This window comes from Camelina sativa, chromosome 6 (genome assembly GCF_030686135.1).
Source record: "Camelina sativa cultivar CO46 ecotype springtype chromosome 6, ASM3068613v1".
In the NCBI taxonomy this organism is placed as follows: Eukaryota; Viridiplantae; Streptophyta; class Magnoliopsida; order Brassicales; family Brassicaceae; genus Camelina; species Camelina sativa.
This window is the reverse complement of record NC_141885.1, coordinates 19822850-19846276: the sequence shown is the minus strand read 5'-3', so window position 1 is coordinate 19846276 and position 23427 is coordinate 19822850. Positions and strand designations below refer to the sequence as shown.

At 33.8% G+C, this 23427-nt stretch overlaps 3 protein-coding genes, 1 long non-coding RNA gene and 1 pseudogene across 11 annotated transcripts; all 5 read left to right on the top strand.

Moving 5' to 3' along the window:
• The first annotated feature begins 3038 nt into the window (after positions 1-3038).
• Positions 3039-5104, top strand: LOC104791737 (uncharacterized). Of its 5 annotated transcripts, none has more exons than XR_015559274.1 (6): positions 3039-3392; positions 3500-4098; positions 4235-4336; positions 4530-4625; positions 4754-4782; positions 4858-5104. It is a non-coding gene; the product is annotated as an uncharacterized LOC104791737 (long non-coding RNA). The 5 variants fall into 5 exon arrangements; XR_015559273.1 differs by having other exon boundaries at positions 4714-4782; XR_015559270.1 differs by lacking the exon at positions 4235-4336.
• A 1557-nt stretch (positions 5105-6661) lies between these two features.
• On the top strand, positions 6662-10174 carry LOC104791736 (glutathione reductase, chloroplastic). 2 transcript variants are annotated; one of them, XM_010517700.3, is made up of 11 exons: positions 6662-7273; positions 7418-7643; positions 7731-8009; positions 8086-8262; positions 8435-8488; positions 8616-8764; positions 8928-8991; positions 9067-9237; positions 9320-9454; positions 9559-9649; positions 9837-10174. In XM_010517700.3, the coding sequence occupies exons 1-10, from the start codon at positions 6879-6881 to the stop codon at positions 9598-9600; spliced, it is 1692 nt and encodes a 563-aa protein (XP_010516002.2). In that variant the 5' UTR covers positions 6662-6878; the 3' UTR covers positions 9601-9649; positions 9837-10174. The 2 variants fall into 2 exon arrangements, with proteins under 2 accessions (XP_010516002.2, XP_087309525.1); XM_087453399.1 differs by lacking the exon at positions 9837-10174 and having other exon boundaries at positions 6683-7273; positions 9559-9650.
• Positions 10175-12340: 2166 nt separating this feature from the next.
• Positions 12341-16125, top strand: LOC104791735 (F-box/LRR-repeat protein 17). Its single transcript, XM_010517699.3, has 10 exons — positions 12341-13450; positions 13673-13774; positions 14054-14198; positions 14292-14476; positions 14620-14724; positions 14827-14924; positions 15027-15226; positions 15305-15457; positions 15637-15735; positions 15835-16125. Exons 1-10 carry the CDS (start codon positions 12819-12821, stop codon positions 15904-15906), a joined length of 1791 nt encoding a protein of 596 aa, XP_010516001.1. The 5' UTR covers positions 12341-12818; the 3' UTR covers positions 15907-16125.
• A 419-nt stretch (positions 16126-16544) lies between these two features.
• LOC104791734 (tryptophan synthase alpha chain, chloroplastic) lies at positions 16545-18872 on the top strand. 2 transcript variants are annotated; one of them, XM_087453398.1, is made up of 8 exons: positions 16545-16957; positions 17228-17370; positions 17475-17540; positions 17639-17824; positions 18041-18118; positions 18214-18291; positions 18385-18444; positions 18538-18872. In XM_087453398.1, the coding sequence occupies exons 1-8, from the start codon at positions 16753-16755 to the stop codon at positions 18670-18672; spliced, it is 951 nt and encodes a 316-aa protein (XP_087309524.1). In that variant the 5' UTR covers positions 16545-16752; the 3' UTR covers positions 18673-18872. The 2 variants fall into 2 exon arrangements, with proteins under 2 accessions (XP_087309524.1, XP_010516000.2); XM_010517698.3 differs by having other exon boundaries at positions 16615-16953; positions 17224-17370.
• A 1413-nt stretch (positions 18873-20285) lies between these two features.
• LOC104791733 (kinetochore protein NDC80 homolog pseudogene) lies at positions 20286-22302 on the top strand (annotated as a pseudogene). The gene has a single exon (XR_015559269.1). The product of XR_015559269.1 is annotated as a kinetochore protein NDC80 homolog pseudogene (transcript).
• Positions 22303-23427: the final 1125 nt, after the last annotated feature.

The window sequence follows — 23427 nt, the reverse complement described above, 5'->3', positions numbered from 1 at the left end:
ATTGAAAGATACTAACTAGTACGTGATTGATTTAATCATTGATGATGATTGATCTTGAAGAATTGTTGATACGAACTAGCTAGTGATTGATGTAATCATTGATGATGATTGATCCTTGATTAATGCTTAATAATATATTGCTCAATTGATGAATACCAAAATATATAAAATGTCTCAATCACATTGCCTAAGAAAAATATGCAAAGATTCAAAGTCATACTATAAAAAAATGACCAAAATGATTCTCAATACAAATGGTCATGAACTTTGATTTATCAGGCATCAAAATCATATTATAAAGTCATACTTCAAAGTCATATTATTTAAACCAATATAAATTGTTCAATCTATGAAATATTCAAGCTTTAATAATATTATTATTTAAAAAAATATTTATTCAACTAAAATTTTGACTGAATAGCGAGTAAAAATTTGAATATTTAAATTCAATTTCATATATTTCTTTTGTTGAATTGTATAATTTTTATATACTATAATAAACTTTTTAAATAATTTAGTTTGAAGTATTTAAAAATAGTTTAATTTGATATTTTAAGAATATTATAAATATATGATAGATCAAAAAATTTAAATTATAAACACTCTAATTTGATTTGTTATAGCACGGGTCAATAATATGTCACAATAGACTGAAAAAACTTCAAGAAATATGATTTCTTGCTAGAGCATGGGTTAATTTTTTTTTAAAAATGATTTCTCAGATTAAAAATTAAGTTTGGAATAATGTTGTTTGGTAGAGGCTTTCTCGGTCAAGATGATTTTGACAAATATATATTACATATTTGATCCTAAAATTAATATACGGTGTATTGTGGGTTAAGTCATAGAACTAACAATCAAAATACAATATATAATTTTAAAAACTAAACAAATCAAATTAAATTAACAAACAAAATTTTTCTTTTTTAATAAATAACTTAACACGCAGTGTACCACAGGTCAAAATCTAAATCTACTAGACTAGATCTTACAAAATCTCTATATTAGTAAAAGAGAAGTACAAAACAACTTTTGGCTCGGGTCGATTAAAAAAAATAACCCGAAATCAAGGGATTCAGATTATGTGTAATCGGATACTCCATTTTTAACGGATCAAATCCACAATCTATATTATTATTTTCACAGCATTTTTCAGAAGAAGGCTTGAAGTTGGACAATATTTACATCATATGCCATTGTAATTGAAACATTTAATACAAAAAAAAAAATTAGGAAAATCGAGTATAGAAATATATATTTCCCTAAATATCTGAACAAAATCAATTTCTATTTTCCTTTTTAATTACAAGTTTTAAAATGTTTTAATGAAAAAAGAAACTATAGTATCTTACCTTATTCAATTTCGATTTTCCATAATTGGTTTGACATTATACATGTTTTCCATTATACATTTTTTTCCATTATACATAAATTGTTTAATGTTTTCTATGTTAAAATGGATAGAGCAATTGATGTCAAAATGGGTAGAACAAAATATAAAAATAAACTAATAATGTATAATTTTATTATACTATATATATATATTTTTTGTTTTAACCTCCACAAAATGATATATGTTTTTTGACTAAAAAACATGTGTCATTTATAGAGTTATGATGTCAAATACAAATATATTCTGTTGCACAATTTAAATAGTAAATACATCAAATTTAGTCATATGAGTAATATCTATAACAATACTAAAAAAGCAACAATAATTTATAGAAAATTTTATTTATCCACTGGTCCAAACCTAAACTAAAAATAATCATAAGAATGTGATGGGAATTAGGTTAATATTAGTAAACTTATATATTTTTGCGGGTTGGTTTAAAAGCACAAACAAAATATTTTAAAACTTAATTTTATATGAAAAGAGTTAAAAACCAACACTAACCTGCTCCATTATACTCAAATACAAAACTAACTATTTTTTTTTATCCACGAGTCCAAACCTAGACTAAAAATAATCATACGTATGAGATAGGAATTAGGTTAATATTAGTACACTTATATATTTTTGCGGGTTGATCTAAAAACACAAACAAAATATTTTAAAACTTAATTTTATATGAAAGAAGTTAAAAACCAACACTAACCCGCTCCATCATACTCATAGACAAAACTAATTAATTTTAAATTGGTGAATAAAATTTAAATAATTTTATACTAACTATAAAGTATTATACATATTAACAGATGTTTACTTTCACAACAAATAATTTTGATAGATTAAATTCCAGAATAAAAGAATTTTGATTAATTAAATTTCAAATGAAAATAAAAAATTTCAAATAGATAAAGAAAATAAAATTACAAATATCTTAATATTATTGTAAAAAATTTAAAACATATATTTGATGATCTGATCCAACATAATGTTTTTTTAGTAAGTTATATAAAATATACAAAAATACATAATCCCGCGGTGTACCGTGGGTTAAAATCTAGTTAATAATTCGTAATCGAATTTGGAATATTAGGAAAAAATTAATGTTAGCTTTTAAGGAATATTCTGTATTAGTTAGTTTACGTAAATAGAGATCATTAATAACATAGAAAATATTAGGTAACTAATAATGTTAGTTTAAGAAATCTAAAATTCGTTTAGATATTTTAGGAACTCCGTACAAATAAAATTTACTAATTTGGATTCGAAATCTTTTGAATAATTAAATCATATATAAGTTACAGATATGTTAATCGTCTAAGAGAATATATGAAGTATATTCCCAAAACTAAACTAATTTTGCTATAATATTGATTGTTTGAAAGATTGTGTATCAAACAACTTATTTGTAGTATAAATATATTCTGCATCATTCTGATTTCTTAATAACCTAAACGTAAGAACTTGATCACAAAAAAATGGCTTCACATACGATCAAGCTTTTCAACTATCAAGAGATCATTCGGAATTTGTACTGTGAAGGTTTATCCTTTTTGTTTTCCAAAAATTCATTCAATTTATCTATTGTCGGACTAAATCATCTTAGCCTTTATCTCTATATATATAGAAGAGAAGTACAAAATCAAAAATTACTAAAAATTTCCAAGATTACCACGACCCGATTGAGGTGGGATCCGCGCGTTAACCCGTCAAAGCTCTCGACCCGTTTGATTGAGGATCCGACGTTATTGATTGGATCCAAAGACATAGACTTGAATAACCTAATTGATATTTTCCTCCTTTTGATCGTCGTCTACCTAGAACACCTTTCGTAAGTTTTTTTTGTTCTTTGTACTTCTTCTTTCGAGAATCTCTCCCTCTTCATGTGACGAGTTTGAAGTGGTGGTTGCGTGCAAATTCCACCTGATGTAAAAGAAGATCGCGGGTGAGAGTTTTTGAGAAGATAATGGATAAGCGGCGTTTTGGGTTTGTAGATTAGAAGGTAAATCTTTTTCTTTTTTTTTTCTTTTTCTTTCATAACCTGTTATATGTAAGTTTTTTTGGTTCAGTATAATTGATACGAATTAATCGAATTCCACTTGATTTGAGGGCGAGAGAGAGAGAGAGAGTTTGAAGAGACTGAGTTGATTGAGACTGGAAACAAAGAAGAGATGCAGTGTCGGTGGTGTTGTAGAGGAAGAAGAAAGCAACTACGGTGACGATAAAGCAAATAGAAGACAACAAGTCGAGAAATCTAGGTTTTTGGGTTCATTGATTCGTCGTCGGATCTATTGATGAGTTGGTAATTCTATGATCTGAGATTTTGGCAGCTTGGTAGGAGACGGCGCCGCACGATCTTGAATCAACATCAGATCAAAGAGGGAGCCCAGAACTCTTAATAAAACTTCTAAATCAGAACCTGATATTTTGTGATCTGTTCCTCAAAATTTGAGATTTGTGTATTGTTGTCTGCAAGTGAATGATGTAATGCGGTTGTTGTTGGTTGGAACTAACTTGAATGCAATGCAAAAGAGCTCGGATTTAGAAAGCAGAGTCTATGAGAGCTGTGACGTCAAATGCAAATTGCAAAATATCATCTTTTATCTTTTCAGGAGCTGAGTAGTTATTTGGAAGACAATACAACCAGATTTGTTATAGTTGATAAGAGCACTGATGGGGACTTCTTACGAATTGATTATCAACATCAGGTTCGACTTTTCTTCCTAGGATGTTTAAAAAAGAATCCTCTTCTATTTCTATATCAGATGCTCAAATCATAATTTCATACAATGGGAAAATGGAATGGTTTGCTTACTTAACTATTGTTTTTGTGTGAATTTGCAGCCGGTGTTGTGTTTCTAAAGTAATCATAGTTGACCAGAAATGTTTCTTCTCTGATAACTTCTTCTTTTTCTTCTTTTTATTGTTCAGTTTGGATCATTGGGTGTAAGTCTCTTGACTACTTGATGCATTTTAATATAGAAAGAATATTGAATTTGATTGTTTTAGTATCATGGTTCATGTTTGAGTGTGAATGTATTTGCAGAATTTTGTTTGAGTATTAACCGTAATCCATTGTAGCTTCTTAACTTATTTCTTTGGTACAACACTAATGACTGTTTGTTTTGTTTGTAAACAGTCTTTTAACAAGGTTGTTTCCTCACTAATTCGGATGAGAGGATACAAATTTGGTAGTTACAGAAGTCGTTCAAAATTTGGAGCTCATGATTTAGTGGTAAAGATTCATCTCTTTGTATCGATTACTAACATTAATCTATTTGTATCGATTTTGTTTGAATACTATAGACGTACATGGTCCCCAGATTATAATAGCCTGTTTTGGAATGCATTGTCTTGCTCTAGACTTATACGAAGTGGCTTGAGAACTTATGGTGAGAAGATTTTCAGATCAAAGCTTGAGCCAATGTGATGGAAGAAACACTAAAAATCTAGAGAAATTGAAACAGGTCATCGTGGTGAAGTGGAAGAAGAAGAAGAAGCAAAAAATACTCTCCAGTCTCCACCTTACTTTTTTTTTCTTCTGTACCAAACTCTCAACCTTAGAACTGGTTTTAAATGGGCTGTATCAAATTGAAATTTAAATGGTGTGAGTAGGAAACCATAGGGACATAAAATTTAGGTTTCTCTACTTCAAATATTTCTGTGTTTCGAGCAATATACCGAATATTCACGTATAAAAGAAAGTTTTCAATCCTTCTTTTTTTTATTTGAAGTTGCTTGCACTAAAAGTAAAAAACAAAGATTAAACTTTTACACAGTTTTGTTGGATTGGAATACATCATAATATAAATAAATATGTAAAAAAAAAGATGATATATGGATATAAAATCTTTTACCAGCTCTGAAACGGGTTTAGCGTCGCGGGTTTGCACTATTAATCCATCACTAATCATATATTATAAATTTGTAACCATAGTTCTTCTTACTTTTAAACAACTAATTTTGATTTGATAAATTTAAAAAGATTTAATTTGTTTCTACTCAAACAAACAAAAATGCACTACCCTACCATATAACTCTATATAACCCTATCAAACAAAACGAATTTTAAAATCATATATTATCCAACAAAATTCAACCAAAACAATAAGCACATTTTAAGTTGTAAACTATATAAACTAAATAAATTAAAAATTATTTTCCAATATACTATAACTAAAAATTAGTCCCGCGGTGTACCGCGGGTTCAAACCTAGTTTAAGTTATTCTCACTATCAAAAGTTTTTACTCATGATTTTATATTTATATTATTTTACGTACTTTTCTACATAAAATACAAACAATGATAAAATATTACTCATTTAATGTCAATGACTTTTTAAAGAGTAGGCTGGTTGGTGTACTAAATTCACAATCATATGTTAAAGCGGGTTAAAATTAATATTTTACAAATACAATCATTTACAAGTTGGTTCATCAAAACAAGCATTGTGAATGTGTAAATTTTATAAATGCATTCTTTTATAGTTTTTACAAATGCAGTTATTTACGGGTTGTTTCATTAAAACATACATTTTGAATATGTAATTTTTATAAATGCAATATTTTATAGTTTTTACGTATATTCCTACTTCTGCCATAAATAATGTCTAACTCAAGTATATATTAATAATTATTCTCCGCGCTGTAGCGCGGATCCGATCCTAGTATATATTATTTCATAAGTCATATTTAGAACATGATTTCATGGAATAGTGTTTCATCCCAAAAGAAAAAGATTTTTAAAACAAATAAAACAATCACATATAGTGATTTAAATAAAAATTACAAAATAAACAGAAAAACTTCAATTCGTGCTCTAGCACGGGTCCAATTCTAGTTATTTATTAAGACAACAAAGATCAAAGCCAAAGTACATGCTCTCTATTGTTGTATCTCCTTCTTTTATACCATTATCCCATTGCATCGTTTAACCATTTTACAGTCACTTTGTTGTTATTGTTAAAAATTCTTGCCCCTGAAGTTGTATCTGTGTTATAGTAGTGTCACTACTAAGGCTTTGAATGGTTGCATAGTATGCTCCAGACTGGACTAAAATTGGACTAGTCCGTATTTAATTTATCATTCACTATTGCGTACCAGTATGCAACAATGTATACTAAAAATCTCCATACTATTATGCATTTCAGCATACAACTCATACCATTGTAAATTCATTATTGATATGCATTTTTCATTCCACTCCTTAAAAGCTTCGTACCATTATAAACTTTATATTAGTTTGCTCCATATTAGAGTCTAATATATTGCATACCAAAACCAAGGGAGGTTGGACTAAAATTTAGCAGTGTCATGGACTCATGGGTGAGAGTTATCGTCAGTTTGGTAGAGTCCTTATGACCACACAAAAAAACATGTTACAAATTGTTTAAAGCAATTTTTAATTATCGAAATAAGCATATACAGTACACGCACCCAAACTTTAAAGAAAGAAAAAAAAAAAAGAGGAAGAATCGTGGAGAGAGAGATGGCTTCGACTCCGAAGCTAACAAGTACAATCTCATCTTCACCATCTCTTCAAATCCTCTGCAGAAAACTCCCGATCGCTATTCATCATCTACCATCACCTAGCTTTCTCTCGCTCCCTAAAACCCTAACCTCTCTCTATTCCCTTCGTCCCCGTGTCGCCGTACTCTCAAACCACCGGTATTACCACCACTCTCGCCGGTTCTCTGTTCGTGCCAGTTCCGACAATGGAGCTGACTCCGACCGCCACTACGATTTTGATCTCTTCACTATCGGTGCCGGCAGCGGCGGCGTCCGCGCCTCTCGCTTCGCCACTAGCTTCGGTGCTTCTGCCGCCGTTTGCGAGCTCCCTTTCTCCACCATCTCTTCTGATACAGCTGGTGGCGTCGGAGGAACGTAAGATTTCTTTCTTCTTGTGGTTTGGTTGATATATATGGTTTGATTGTGTTGTAGAGAGAGATGTAATTCTCAGCTGTGTTAGATTTTAAAAATTCAAAAACGAATTGAGTGAACTCGTTTTTGGTTTTTTTCTTTCTACAGGTGTGTACTGAGAGGATGTGTTCCAAAGAAGTTACTTGTGTATGCATCCAAATACAGTCACGAGTTTGAAGACAGTCATGGATTTGGTTGGAAGTATGATACTGAGCCTACTCATGACTGGAGTACATTGATTGCTAACAAGAATGCTGAGTTGCAGCGGTTGACTGGTATTTATAAGAATATTCTGAGCAAAGCTAATGTCAAGTTGGTTGAAGGTCGTGGGAAGGTATGCTGAAGCTCGGAGTTTATATATATAGTTCATATGTTTTAAATTCTATGTATTGATTTATGATATGTTTATATATGTGTGCAGGTTATAGACCCACACACTGTTGATGTAGATGGGAAAATCTATACTACGAGGAATATTCTGATTGCAGTTGGTGGACGTCCTTTCATTCCTGACATTCCAGGAAAAGAGTTTGCCATAGATTCAGATGCTGCGCTTGATTTGCCTTCCAAGCCCAAGAAAATTGCAATAGTTGGTGGTGGCTACATAGCCTTGGAGTTTGCTGGTATCTTTAATGGTCTTAACAGTGAAGTTCATGTTTTTATAAGGCAAAAGAAGGTGCTGAGGGGATTTGATGAAGACGTGAGTAAAAAATGAGTATTACTGTTTGCTGCCTTCGTTTTGTTCTCGTGGCTATTTTCTAATTGTCTTGTTCCAGGTCAGGGATTTTGTTGGAGAGCAGATGTCTTTGAGAGGCATTGAGTTTCACACTGAAGAATCCCCTGAAGCCATCATCAAATCTGGTGATGGCTCGTTGTCTCTGAAGACCAGCAAGGGTACTGTTGAGGGCTTTTCACATGTAATGTTTGCAACTGGTCGCAAGCCCAACACAAAGGTATAACATGACTTTTCTTTGCGAAGGATCATTATAAAATGAAAAGTGTTAGCAAAATTCATTGCTTTAATACTTTGTCTAAGATAAACTGACCACTGCTACCCCTTATTTATGACTTTAATGGAAGCTACTACATGACTGATCATTGATGTAATGTTGGCTGCTATAACAGAACTTAGGGTTGGAGAATGTTGGCGTAAAAATGGCGAAGAATGGAGCAATAGAGGTATGATCCAATGTTTTACCTATTTCTTGTCACTAGGTATTTCTATTATTGCATTATGCACAGTTCTCTTGTTATACCTGCTTACTTATTGTGTAACTGTGCTCCATGTTTCCACTTTGTTTGTAAGGTTGACGAATATTCACAGACATCTGTTCCTTCCATCTGGGCTGTTGGGGATGTCACTGACAGAATCAATTTGACTCCAGTTGCTTTGATGGAGGGAGGTGCATTGGCTAAAACTTTGTTTCAAAATGAGCCAACAAAGCCCGATTACAGGTAACATAACAATCTTTACTTTGATGTTTAGACCTTTGGTAGTTTTGGTGATTGATGCGAGTTTTCTCTGTTTGGTTTTTCATGCTCTTTCAGTAATCTAGAACTTTTTGTAACTGTTGTCTCTGATGGCTTTTATCCTTTCTGTGTGTTTATGATCAACTAGAGCCGTTCCCTGCGCCGTTTTTTCCCAGCCACCTATTGGAACAGTTGGTCTAACTGAAGAGCAGGTAAGTAGGATGAGTTGTCGAAAATACGGTTTTTTTGTGTGTTACTGCTTATAAATGTTAGGTACGTGTTTGCAGGCCATAGAACAATATGGTGATGTCGATGTATACACATCAAACTTTAGGCCATTAAAGGCTACGCTTTCAGGACTTCCCGACCGGGTGTTCATGAAACTCATTGTCTGTGCAAACACCAATAAAGTTGTCGGTGTTCACATGTGTGGAGAAGATTCGCCAGAAATCATCCAGGTTTGACTGTTAACATGATTCATCCAATCTGACAAGTATACATAGAAAACATGTATGATCGAATTTGAACTTTATTTGGCAGGGATTTGGAGTTGCAGTAAAAGCTGGCTTAACTAAGGCCGACTTTGATACTACAGTGGGTGTTCACCCCACAGCGTCTGAGGAGTTTGTCACTATGAGGACTCCAACCAGGAAAATCCGCAAAGACTCTCCTGAGGTTTGTTTGTGAACATTCAAACTTATCCATCTAGTTATTTCTCGTTGTTTTGCGACATGGAAAAAAGATTGGAACTGAGATGTGTCTTTCCAATTTCATCTTAGGGAAAGGCAAGTCCTGAAGCTAAAGCAGCTGCTGGGGTGTAGAGAAGGTTGCAATAAGATTGTATATACGGCATTGGAGCTCCCTGATAAGGTATTCACTAGTTTCCAGTGCACTGGTCCTAATTTCTAATCCTAGAAAATACATGCAAAGCATTATTAGCTCATAGTCTCGCACCATGCTTAGGATGTCAATTCTGTTCTGCCCGCCCCAGAAAATTAGGGTAGACTAGAAGAATCCTCCGTAACTGTGCTTGATATTTTGACTTGCATGTTTGCAGGAGAACATTGTGTCTGTGAAGAAGAAGCTTTTTCTTGGCAGAGAACAATGTTTTTAATGTCGCGTGGAGATATGACCGCCGTCCTGCAATACTTTTGATCGTTTGACCTACACGATCAAATTCCTCGAGAGAGGTTGTAACTTTTCCCGAAAGAGCTCTAAAACTGAACCTTTGAAATCTTGTGCCATCGTAACGGCTGTATAGATATATGAACAATATCGAGTTTTCTTTTGCTTTGTTAGTTTTCTTTTGGGTACTGTGTTGAGCTTTTTATCTTTGAAGCCACCACGTGAGACTTCATGTTAGCATCGTTGCGAATGATATAAGCTTTTGACAAATCAATAAACTCAACACGGTCACTATTCAAAGTAGCGCTAGGTATTCGGGTTTTCGGGTTTAGGCATATAGAATCCATTCGGGTTTTTTGTACTTTCGGATCGGTTGGAGTATTACCCGTTCGGATTCTGGTTATTCGGGTTTACTCGAACTCAAACAAATCATGAACAAAAAAAATTTGTTTTTTTTAATCTTTTTATAAAGTTCATAACACATATATATATATATAAATATTTAACGTTTCACATTTGGACAAAGAAATTAAGATGACAAAATAGTTTAATATGCACCCTTAAATGCCCAAGGTACTGGGTTTGATTCTCCCTAAATGCAATTTTACATTTAATTCAGATTAGTTTGGGTCTTATTTCGGATTTGGATATTATCCGAACCTTAGAGGTACTGAACCCGATCGGATTTTACACAAAACCCGAACCCGAACCGAACCACCTACTTCGGGTCGAGTTGGGGTTCAGGATTTGGGTTCGGATAATATGCCCAGACCCTAGGGCTAATTCAGAGTCTCCCACCAAACTGCATTTATGGTTCGATTGTAGATAGCTGTTTGCAGTTTAATCTATTTTAAAGTATAAAACAAACAATTAACAAGTTACAAAACAACCAAAATATTTTTTTTACTAGATTTATAACCCGCATGTTATGCTGGATTATAATTTTTTTATTATTAATAGGAACTGTTGAATATAATTATAATTATTCAATACTAAAAATATAAATTTGTATTGCTGTTAAATTTATTTTATTACGCGATATATATCTTATCTATTTCTTTTAACATATTTTCACGATTTTTTTTTCCGGTATACACTCGATTAAAATTCTACAATCTACCATTACTATTAGAATTGTTGTTATTACAAATAGCTTTCTCAAAAAATTTCTTAGTATTTTTCACTATTTTGTTTTTTTTGGTGTGTGTGATGTTCAGAATAAGTTTTCTTTAATATGTTTTACTTCAAGTAATCTTATACATTTCTCTTAAATATATACATTGTTTTAATTTTTTGAGCACTTGATTAATATTTTCTCTTTTTTTTTTGATATATCTTTGTTTAACAAATTTCACAATTTTTCAATTTTGAAAACGATAAATAACATAGATCACTCAAACTATTTCAATTATTTATATTATTTAGAATTTTCTAAATAATATGCAACAAATTTTTATGGTTTTAATCGGTAACATAAATTTATAATATAACACCAAAAATTGAATAACCTCTTGATTTAAAATCCTTAAAATTTTTGTGTTTGTTTTTTAAAAAGTTCTTATTTTGTTTGTCCTAATAATTGTAACTCTTGAAAGTAACTACTGTTGTTCCATTAAATATATGATAGCTTTATTTTTCTCATATTTATATATTTCTAGTATTATACAAATATTTACACAATTATTCTATGTTATGATAGAAATATCTAAGTTTATATTTATGTAATCTCTATTTATATTTTACTTTGATATTTTTTTAGTTGTAGTTTTTTTTTTCATTTAGTTTTTGGTTTATATTTTAGTTTAAATTATTGTAAATTGTTATTTTTAATAAAAAAAAAATATTACAACAATGATTGAATTAATTGATGCATTAACTTTAGATTTTATATTCTTTTGATGATGTGGATTAATTTGTTAAAATTGAAAATAAATAATGATGAGGTGTGGATTAATTTGTTAAAATTGAAAATAAAAAGTGATGAGGTGTGGATTAATTTGTTAAAATTGAAAATAAAAAGTGATGAGGTGGGTGAAAGAAAAGAGAGGAAAACCAACTTTATATATATATATATATACCAAAATATATATTTTAAATTTATAATTAGAAGTGAAAATATTTGAAAGGAAATATATATGCTAGAGATATAATTTACAACAAAAAATATCCCTACCAAAATGTTAAAAATCTGTACTAAATAGTAACTATTAAAAAATAGTAAAAAATAATTAATTCTATAAAACAGGATTTAGAAAATGTTGAATGGCCATTAAAATAAATAAAAATTATAAACAAAGAAAAGCTTTTGTAATAAATGTGTTCCAACCAAAAAATAAAGATAAATCAAATATGTCATAATTTAATTTATTAGCTTATCGCGACACGATTTCCAGATTCTCTACTAATATTTATTCATTGTGTTTGCTTTAACTAGTTACTAATTTACTATTACTAATTGCTCTTTTTTATATATATAGGAAGAATCTTTTCCTTACAAAATAGCAAAAAAATATTATTAGTCAACTTATTTTAGGCACTGGTAAGTACAGTGGATCCCAACGTCTACAACAACAAAAAAAGACCACGTCATATATTCCCAAAACTAAGGGTAAAACTGTAATTCACAAAGCTAGTAGACCTCACGCTCCTTTGGTATATTAAAGCTGAGAGAGGCTACGTCTTTCATTTTCAACAATTTTAACATATAATTTTGCTTCGGTGTCTTTCGAAATCAGTCGCGCGAAAACACCATTTTATCTCCCGCCGTTGCTTCCCTCCTCTTTATTTTTTTTGTTCTTTTCATCTCTCTCCCTCCACTCCCAATCCCAAATCTCACTCCCCCCCCCCCCCCAAACTCCATCTTCTCTCTCTCTCTCTCTCTCTCTCTCTCTATCTCCCTCCCCCAAATCTAACGATGCAACCTCAGCCGCATATTTCTCCAGCCACCGCAACCGCCGCGATCTCAGCCGCGCTTGAATCTCAGCGCATTAGAAAAAACCGAGGTAGTTACAATTGCGGTAGATGTGGTCAACCTAAGAAAGGCCATGTCTGTCTTCTATCTCCTGCTCCATCTGATGTTCCCACTACTCCGATCGCCACCGAGCCGGTGACCAGCTGCATCTCCGCCGCCGCTTCTTCTTCCCGTTCTACCGTCTTATCCTTAACAGCGGCGCCGTCTTCTCGTCAGTCATTCACTCACTTGCGCCGCGCTTTGTCTTTCGACGACGTCGATGCGCGTAGTAATTCACTGGATGAGCCCGATCTGGACGCCGCGTCGACGGATCTGGATCTGCATTTGGATACGGATATCGTTCAGCCAGGGAGGTTTCATGCCGTGGGTTTATGGGAGGTGCTTAAGCGGCTCCCGCCTTCGAGTTTGCTGATGGCGGCTAGGGTTTGTAAAGGATGGAGAGAGACATCGAGGAAGATGTGGAAAGCGGCTGAGGAGCTTCGGATTAGAGTTCCGGAGAGAGCTCAGATTGGATACATCGGATCTTTATTACAAAAGTGTCCTCGACTTATTAGACTCTCACTTAAAATCGAGAGGTGATTGATTTGATTCTTCTTTCGTAAGATCTATTTAGATCTGAGAGATCTCTAACGAATTTGAAAAATCGAGTTTAAAGTTGAAGGATTAATGAACTCTGAATAATTATCGATGATTGAGAAACCAATAAAAATATTAATTTGTGATTCTTGGATTAATTGCAATTAATTGTAACGATCCATGTTTCTGATTGGATTTTTTTTGTTTGTTCTGCTTTGCAGTGATTTTGACGCGACAACTCTGGCTTGTATTGCATTTTCTTGTCCTAACCTGGAGGTTTTGGAGATCTCTACTTCGGGTGCAGCTGTCAATAGGATTACTGGGTAATTAGTCTTGTTCGAGTCCAGATTTTTTGAGTTGCTATGCGAGATTGAGATATTGAGATTAGGCTTCATTGAGTTTTATGGGATCAGTGTCATGATTGTAGAAACTGTTGGTTCTGTTTGCTGTACATTCATCTGGGGTAAGCAGTCATTTAGCATGTGAATTATCTTAGATTTTGCTTCTGACGGGGATTTATGGTTTTGATGGACTTAGATTTAATTGTTTGTTCTTCTCTGGATCTGTCTTTGAATTGTTCAATGGTTTTGTTGTATGAATAGGGATGAGCTGGGTCGTTTTGTTGCTAATAAACGTGGACTTACAAGCCTTAAGATGGAAGGATGTTCCAACTTAGGAGGATTTTCCCTTTCTTCATCAAGCCTCTCCACTCTCTGGCTCTCGGATCTTCATTCTCTCTCAAAGATGGTAACTGACTGTCCATTTTTTTTCTTTTCCATAGTGCAGATAGTGAATTTGTATGTGTCTAAACGTAAAATATATTGTTCTTCTTTTGGTCAGATCTTCAATTGTCCAAACCTTACAGAAATTTCTCTGGAATTTTCTCGCCAAGAAGATGATTCAACTGATCTTGTAACACTGGTTGATGGTTTGGGAAGGACTTGTACTAGATTGCAGAACATTCATATAGCCTCTTTGAAGCTTTCACATCCTGTAGTACTTGCGCTTACTGCTGTGAATTTCAGGTTTGTTTAATATCTATGTTTCTACTCTTCGTTTTGTTTGTAAAAAATCCACCTTATACACATTTAAATTTTTTTACCATTCTCTGGAACTCAAGTCTCGTATATTCATTTTAGAGATTGATATCAGTTTGCTTATTGTCCAGGATGTTGAGAATGCTCTCGCTAGTTCTTGGAATAGATATCACAGATGCATCAGTAGCTGCCATTTCCTCAAGTTACACTAACCTTGAATTGCTCGATCTGAGTGGGTATGTCGTGTTGTTGTTCAGTATATCTTATCTCTATCTCTAGTGTTTAGTTTTGTACTCACATGAAGAGCTTACACATTTTTTTTTCTTTGTTGGTATTAGTTCCAGCATTACTGATACTGGCCTTGGGATGATCTGCGATGTCTTACCTGATACACTCTCAAAATTACTTGTTGCTCTTTGTCCCAACGTTACATCAAGTAAATTCTTGGTCTTTGGCTTGCATATGTATGATATAAAACGTAATTTATTTGAGCTTATATCCTGATTTCTCATTTCTTCTATAATGGATATTCTTTCAGGTGGCATTCAATTTGCTACTGCTCAATTGCCCCTTCTTGAGCTGATGGATTGTGGCATGACTGTGTCTGACCCCAATTTAGATAATACGATCATTGAAGAGAGTCCGAGTCCATATAAAACATCAGGCTATAATCAGAAGATGTTTATCAAACATAAACGGCTGAAGAAACTCAGTTTGTGGGGTTGCTCCAGTTTAGACGTGAGATTCTTCACCAATGCTCTCATAACAAGTTATTACCTAATCCCATCTTCTCATAGTTCCAACCTTTTAATGCAGGCTTTGTTCCTAAACTGCCCAGAGCTCAAGGACTTGAATTTGAACTTATGCAGCAATTTGCAGCCGGAGAGTTTGGTGCTCCAGTGTCCAAAATTAGAACTTGTATATGCATCAGGATGCCAGGACCTACTGACAGGAGCTATCAGAAAGCAGGTAATCCCTTGGACACATTGTGTGATGTGTAGGAGGTGGACAATCTAATCTGGTTTACTGTCTTGGTTCTATACAAATTATGACCAAAAAACTCTTTGTGATTCATTTTAATGCGAAGTAAAGCACACTCAGTTTGTGAAAGATTTGAATCTTAAGAGGGGTCACCTGATTTGTGATAGGTTTCTGAGAACCATGCGGCTAATGAAAACCATATGCCACGGAAACGCTTGGCTGATGCGTCAAAGAGGATTCAGGCTTTACCTTCATTATACCAAGAGGTGATTTTTGATTATAATTTTTAGTTTTTTTTTTCCAGAGAGAATTAAGATAGTATGAAAGATTTGTAACTGAAAGTAATTTTTTTATATATATTGCAGACAAGAGATGATGAAATTTATACAGGGAAGAGAAGGAAGTTGGAGAGAGAAGTGTGTACCATTATACAGTAATGATCCTCTCTATTTGACTCATCACATTTTAAATTTACCATCTCCATTTTTACTGTACTCTATGTACATTTGATTATGTTGGATCACGTCTGTTGTTTCTCACTTGTCAAACTTCACATGCTTTATCTTTGTTCTCCAATTACTTGGAATAAACTGTATAATAACATACTGTATTGTTTATTTATTTATTTTCTTTATATATTAATAATGTTTTTTCCTTTTTTTAGTATACGATTTGTTATAAAAGTAATTCACTATATATGTATGGTATTTTAAGTATATACATGTATTTTTACATATAAAATACGAGTCGAACAAGGTGTTGATTGGTTATTATGTTTATATGTAAATGTTATGTTTGCGCATGGATGTGATTGGCAAAGATGATACTACACTCATATCTACCTGTTAGAGCGATTTCAAACGCTTATTCTAACAAACGTTTGTAATTGCGGATGGTAGCGGTTGAACTAACAAAATTGTTTATCTTAAAAGTTAAATTTATAATCTGGTATTATGTATGAAAAAAAAGATGAAAGTTCAAATTCACTGTTCAAAAGAGAATAATTTTAGTCAAGTTTTAAGAATAATAAAATCACATGTCGTATAAAATGGAAAATGATTTAAATAAACCAAAAACGGAAGAACAAAAATCACCAAGTCAAAATAGGCTCCAAAATGCAAGTGACGGCGCTTTGACACACTCTTTGGCTGGTGGCTTTCACCTAACACTTTCTGCCGTATTAATCCCAAACGAATCGTGGGTCAAGAGAGAGTTTATATAATAAGTTAAATCCTCACTTCTTCAACCAAACCCAATTTGAAGAATCCACAAGCTCTCTTCCAATGGCGATTGCTTTCAAATCCGGCGTCTTCTTCCTCCAATCCCCAAAAACCCAATTCGGATTCCGCCATTCTTCTTCTTCTTCTTCTTCTCCTGATTCATCTCTTTCTTTCAAGAGATTGACTCCCATGGCTTCTCTCTCCACCTCTTCTCCTACCCTCGGTCTCGCTGATACTTTCACACAGCTCAAAAAACAAGGCAAAGTAAGTAAAAAAGTCTCTCACTCTTTTCATTTTCTTTCAACTAGATTTGGATATGATAAGGTTTTGGAATCGTTAACCAATTTGTTTATCTCACGAACTTGAATCACAAAAACCAAACTAGTACGCATATGTGTTGCTTATGAATACTTTGTCAGAGTGAGTAGCATTGAGCTAACTAGGTCATACTGATATAATAGACTTGTAACACTTCGTTGGGGATATGTGGTTTATTGATTTATGATTTTGTATAACTTTTTTTTATGTGTGAAGGTAGCATTCATACCGTACATCACAGCTGGTGATCCAGATCTCTCTACTACTGCTGAAGCATTGAAAGTTCTTGACGCTTGTGGCTCTGACATAATTGAATTGGGTGTTCCTTACTCTGATCCTTTAGCTGATGGACCTGTTATTCAGGTTTTAAAATCTAACAATCGAAATGCAAACTTTATGTATGCTTCCATTGCCTGCAATTTTCAGTTTTGTTTGATTATATTTCCCTTTGTTATCTATTCAATTAGGCTGCAGCAACAAGGTCGTTGGAGAAGGGAACTAACCTTGATAACATCCTTGAGATGTTAGACAAGGTGAGTTTTAGTTTCTGAAGCAAAAAGATGGGTTTTGTGTCCCCTGTCATATGTCATCCCATTGTGTATATGTAATCTTACTATTGGACTTGGTGCAGGTTGTTCCGCAAATATCTTGTCCAATTTCGTTGTTCACGTATTACAACCCAATTCTTAAACGTGGATTGGGGAAGTTCATGTCCAGCATCCGAGCTGTTGGTGTACAGGGACTTGTGGTTCCCGATGTTCCTCTTGAGGAAACTGAGATGCTGAGGAAAGAAGCCCTCAACAACGACATTGAACTGGTAAGCATATGCGACTCATGTGTTTTTCTTATCATTTGTCTGTGAAAATTCTATTTCCCAGACTCCTTCGACAGAAACAGTAGAAGTATTGCTTAGTGTAGGCACTGAGACTATACATGTGTTTTGCTGGATCTACCTCTATCTATGTTGTTATTCGGCTTTCTGTATCTTTGCCTTTTTAGTAAAACATAACTTTGCTCAATGTTTGTAATCAAGGTCTTACTCACTACACCAACCACGCCAACAGAGCGAATGAAGCGAATTGTTGACGCATCAGAAGGATTTATTTACCTAGTAAGATCCCTCTCTGTGTATATTTCTCTTTGCAGACGTTCACATGTGTTTTCTTAATCTGAGAATGTATTGCCCCTTGTTATTGAATTTAACAGGTGAGCTCAATTGGAGTGACTGGTGCACGAGCATCTGTAAGCGGAAAGGTTCAGTCGCTCTTGAAGGATATCAAAGAGGTCTAATAACAGTATTTTTTTCTATTGTTTCTCAGTTATCTTGTATTGATGTAGAAATGCTCAAGTTGTTTAGCCATTTGTAATTCAATGCAGGCCACAGACAAGCCAGTGGCTGTTGGTTTTGGAATATCAAAGCCTGAGCATGTGAAACAGGTCCTCTAAACCTTAACAAGATTCCTAAGGCCTCTCTTATGTTGTCTTCATTATTTATTGCTTTTTTGATGATTGGTTTTGTTGTGTGAACAGATAGTTGAATGGGGAGCTGATGGAGTGATCGTAGGCAGTGCAATGGTGAAGCTACTGGGGGACGCAAATTCGCCAACGGAAGGACTTAAGGAGCTTCAGAAGCTCACCAAGTCTCTCAAATCTGCTCTTCTTTGAAAAGACAAAAACACCATTTGCAGACAACATCTTAAGATTTTGTTTTTGTTTTTCCTGATTATATAAATCAATTTGTCAATCTACTTTCATACATTTCAAGTATGATTAAGTTACTGTATGACTCAAGCCACAAACCAGTGCTCGGTTTCAAAATTTCTACATTACCCACACAGAATAATAAATACGCTACCATTGACTCATGAGTATTTTCAATTTTGGTTAAATAGATAAACTTGCGACCCGGTTTGGTATTCCGGTTCGAGTAAACCTGAAAAACTAGGTTCCCCAAAATTAGGTTTCCCAGAATTCGAATTTTTTTGAATCCCGCTGGACGGTGCTATAGATTTGATTATTTTACGACCCAGTCCCTAGTTAATGGGATATGATCTCATATATTAATGAGATATTATCCCATATCATTATTCTATTCAATATAAATTGATTGTAATTATATGATTGTATCTGTTTAGGAAAGTAGATATTCTCTCCTCTCCATATAAACATGTAAATGTGTTTGATGAATCAATAAGAAAATATTCTTCTCTTTATCGATTTGTTCACAAGTGTCCGTAGCCCTAAGGGAATCTGCATTAGGATAACTGATTTGGGTGTTTTTAGAGTAAAAATATTATTAACATAACGTAAGATCATTAGTTTAGATCTTTTGTTGAAGGAGAGAACATATTACAATGTTTAAGATCATAAGATTTAATAATATAATAATCTAAAACATATTATAATTTTTAAAACTTTAAAAAATAACATTTAAATTGCAAACTTACTAAGGGGGAGGTATTGGTTTAGGATTTAGAAAGAATTTTAATGACTTTATGTTCTTGCTGATTGTTAGAATCATAGAAAATTGAAAATTAAAAATGAAGGATTCTAAGAGATTGTTTAGGAAGTTTTTTAAAATCTTGATGATTTGTTTTTTCTAATCTTGTAAAATCTTTCTATTTGATGAAAGAGTTTTCATGACTTTTGTTATGAAGGAAATGATATAAAATCCTAAACCAATAACATAAAATTTGAATTCATTAACAATCCAAGATTCTTTTGTTTTACTTGAATAACATAAAACTTTTAATGACTTTATAAAACTCTTAATCCAATAACACTAGATTTATCAAGATTTTAGATAACTTTTTACAAATCCACAACCAATAACACCAAATTTTTAAAGAGTTTTTAAAAGTCTTGATTGAATAACAACATATTTTACATAACTTTTAAAGTCATTAAAATTCTTTCTAAATCCTAAACAATACCTCCCCCTAAACTGATACTAAAATTCAAAATACAATACCAAATTTTTATGAAACAAAAAACATTAAAGATATAAATAAATAAACAAACAAACATATTACTATTTTAAAAACTTCAAAAAATAATATTTAAATTGCAAACTTACAAAACTTATACTAAAATTCAAAATACAATACCAAATTTTTATAAAACAAAAAACATTAAAATATAAATAAAAAAACAAACAAAACTTCCTCCAAACAAATAAATGTTTTCTCTTTTGCAAAAAATTGTATCCATTCACGAGTTACCACGTCACCCAAAAACTGGTCCAAAATCAGTTCTATATCAAGAATCAACCATATGTTGTTAATGACTATTTCCTATATTCTCAATTTTAATAAGGTTAAGAACATCCAATCAGTTCTCCCAATGAAGATGGCCTAAGTGTCAGTATCGATTCTCTGAACAAAAAAAAAAAAAAAAAGCAAAAAAGAGATGAGAGGCGGAGAAGCGGCGGCGGTAAAGAGAAGAAAGACGGTGGGTTTCGGCGGAGCGCCGCCGCCACCACCACCGTCGATCGAGCAACATCGTCAACACTTCAACTCAAGAGACTCCGACGCCAGTTTCGCTAGCAGCCGTCCTTCATCGGTCGGTTTAGGCGGCCGAGGCAACGATGACAGATCTCATCAGTCTTCAATGATTCGAGTCATCAACGCCTTCCTCTCTTCTCAATGCTTCCCGATCGTTATCCGCGGTAATCTTGTTCCTTCTGTCAAAGATATCACCGAAACCCTAAAATTCTTACTCTCCGCCTTAGATTACCCTTGCGATTCCAACAAGTGGGATGAGGATATCATCTTCTTCCTCAGATCTCATAACTGTCCTCATAAGATCACTAAATCTAGCCTCAAAGCTCCCAACACGCCTCACAATTAGCCTACTATTCTCGCCGTTGTTTTCTGGTTGGTCGAGCACGCTTGTTGCCGTCAACATCGACTATCAAATCCCACCTCCGTCCTCGAAGCTAACTCCATGAGTGTCTACGCGAATCAAACCTATCTTCACTACATTCGCGGCGAGGATGATTTGGAGAATGCTTTAGATGATGAGTTTTCGGGGAAATTGGAGGCGGAGAAGACTAATATAGTTGAAATGATCTCTGGTTGTGACGATATCAAAGGTGAATTAGAGGCGAAACTTGAGTCGTTGAGGAGAGGTCCGTCGAAGAAAGAGTCTCTGGAGAGAGTTGTAGCCGATCTTGAGAAAGATGTGAATAAGTTTCGAACGATCGTTGTGGAGTATACTGATAGGACCCAAGCGGTGGAGAAAGCTGTGGAGGAGAAGGATAAGGAGCTCAAAGCTAAGGAAGAAGAGAGAGAGCGAATCTCTCAAGAGAATAAAGAGCTGAAGAAGTCTGTTGAGCTTCAGAACTTTAGCGCCAGAGATGTTGAGAGGATGAGAAGAGAGTTACAAGCTGTGGAGAGATATGTTGCAGAGGCTGAAGTTGTTAGAGATGGTTGGGATCATAAAGCTTGGGAACTCAATTCACAGATGAGGAATCAGTTTCATCAGATTCAGACACTTGCCATTGATTGTAACCAAGCTCTTAGGAGACTGAAGCTTGATGATATTCAGTTTGTTGTGAACGAGAGAGGGGAAACACCTGCTGACGTGATGGGTGTGGATTATAAATCTGTTGTGAAGCCAGCTCTGTGTTCGTTGTACGATGGGATCAAAGGAAGCTCGGCGGAGAAGGTGGAGGAATTGATCACGTTACAACACCAGATGTCTGAAATGGCTTCGAAGATCGAATCCAAAAAGAGTCTTCTTGGGTCAATTCAGCTGCAGATCAATGAACTCGAAGAGAGGATGAGGTTGGTGGAGAAGGAAACTCAAGAGTTCACCACTAAATGTGACATGGAGGCAAAAACAATGGTAGAGATTGTGAAAACGGAGGCTTTGAATCTGGAAGTGGTGGACAAAGAAGCTGCAGAGTATTTGAAAGCTTCAGAGCTTAGTTTGCAAGAAGCAGAGAAGAAGGCTGAAGAGGAAGTCCAAGCATGTGCTGCACAACTCTTTACACTTATTGATAGGGTATCTAAACATAAAGAGTACATGGATTCGAAGATATCCGAGATCAAAACTGGTGTTGCTAAAACTGCTAGGTCTGTTGCAGAGATATATAAAGCGAGCTTCAAGAAGCACCATGGTATCTAGGGATTGGATGGCATTGACTGATCCAAGAGTTTGTTAAAGCGTGAGTAATTCATATATATTGTTGCTTTTGTCAAATAGTCGTATTTGCATAAACGTGGTACTCTATGTATAAGATTGGATTGGTCATCATTTTTTTTAATCAGCTTCATAAGAATTTCTTTGGCATATGCATGATGCATCAGGAAGGATAATTGAACTATGCTTTTTTGTCGGCTAATTGAACTATGCTAGTATAGAAAGTACACAGATTCCAATATTCACAATGTTTACTCAAGAGAATTATTATAACCAAGTTACTCAGGATTTCCAAGGAAGAACTAGTACCTTGTTTTACCTATTAGCTTGACTTAGAGATGACATAGAGTCTTCTTGTGTAACCTCTTTTGGCTCCCACTTTCTCCAATCTTACGAGTGTGTCGTGAATATCTTGTTGTAACTAGGCATGACCACGGTTACGGTTAAAATTTTTGTTTAACTTTAACTATAACCGTTTATTAAACAGTTAAACGGTTACAATTAAATACGGTTCCGGTTGAAACGGTTACGGTTATATACGGTTACGGTTATTTGATAATATGCTACAGTTAATATTATTTGATGATATAATATAATTGATATTATTTATTTACAGTTAATATGTTCTTTTAGTGTACTCATATTTCTATATATCATATAATTCATATTAAATAAATAATTATTAGTATTTTTTATTACATTTTTAAAACGGTTACGGTTAACAAATTACGATTTAACTATGCGGTTAACCAAACAGTTTTGATACGGTTACGGTTAATTAACGGTTATGGTTAATATAATTTAAACACATATTTACGGTTAATGGTTACGGTTTTTAACCATTTTATATGGTTACGGTCTGGTTACAGTTTGGATACAGTCCGGTTACGGTCCAAAATACGGTTACGGTTTGATGTTGGTCATGCCTAGTTGTAACTACTAGTCTTCTCTTGTACCATTTCCCATCCTCCTATTTTTTTTTTTTTGTCTACGGTAATTCTGTGCAGTGTAAAACAGTCAAACGTAAATAAATGTAGAAAAAATCCCATATGAACTCATCCTTGTCCATAAAATGATATCACATTTGCAGATTTGCTTCTCTATCTATATCCCATATGAACTCATCCTTGTCCATTGCTTAGGTTAAAAAGCTTAACTAGTGCATCGTGTGTCGTGAATATCTTAATTCATCCTCGTCCACTGCTTGGTCAGACCATATAAGTAAAAGTTAAAATACTTTTACCTTCTCTGACGAATACCTTTTTATTTTTTATT

Excerpts from the sequence above, each read along its gene's own strand:
- LOC104791736 (XM_010517700.3), top strand. The coding sequence starts at position 6,879 with ATGGCTTCGACTCCGAAGCTAACAAGTACAATCTCATCTTCACCATCT. Across the intron at positions 8,765-8,927 it reads CCAACAAAGCCCGATTACAG|AGCCGTTCCCTGCGCCGTTT; the intron begins GTAACATAACAA and ends ATGATCAACTAG. Across the intron at positions 8,992-9,066 it reads TTGGTCTAACTGAAGAGCAG|GCCATAGAACAATATGGTGA; the intron begins GTAAGTAGGATG and ends ACGTGTTTGCAG.
- LOC104791735 (XM_010517699.3), top strand. The coding sequence starts at position 12,819 with ATGCAACCTCAGCCGCATATTTCTCCAGCCACCGCAACCGCCGCGATC. Across the intron at positions 13,775-14,053 it reads GCTGTCAATAGGATTACTGG|GGATGAGCTGGGTCGTTTTG; the intron begins GTAATTAGTCTT and ends TTGTATGAATAG. Across the intron at positions 15,736-15,834 it reads TACCTTCATTATACCAAGAG|ACAAGAGATGATGAAATTTA; the intron begins GTGATTTTTGAT and ends TATATATTGCAG.
- LOC104791734 (XM_087453398.1), top strand. The coding sequence starts at position 16,753 with ATGGCGATTGCTTTCAAATCCGGCGTCTTCTTCCTCCAATCCCCAAAA. Across the intron at positions 17,371-17,474 it reads CTGATGGACCTGTTATTCAG|GCTGCAGCAACAAGGTCGTT; the intron begins GTTTTAAAATCT and ends CTATTCAATTAG. Across the intron at positions 18,119-18,213 it reads CAGAAGGATTTATTTACCTA|GTGAGCTCAATTGGAGTGAC; the intron begins GTAAGATCCCTC and ends TGAATTTAACAG.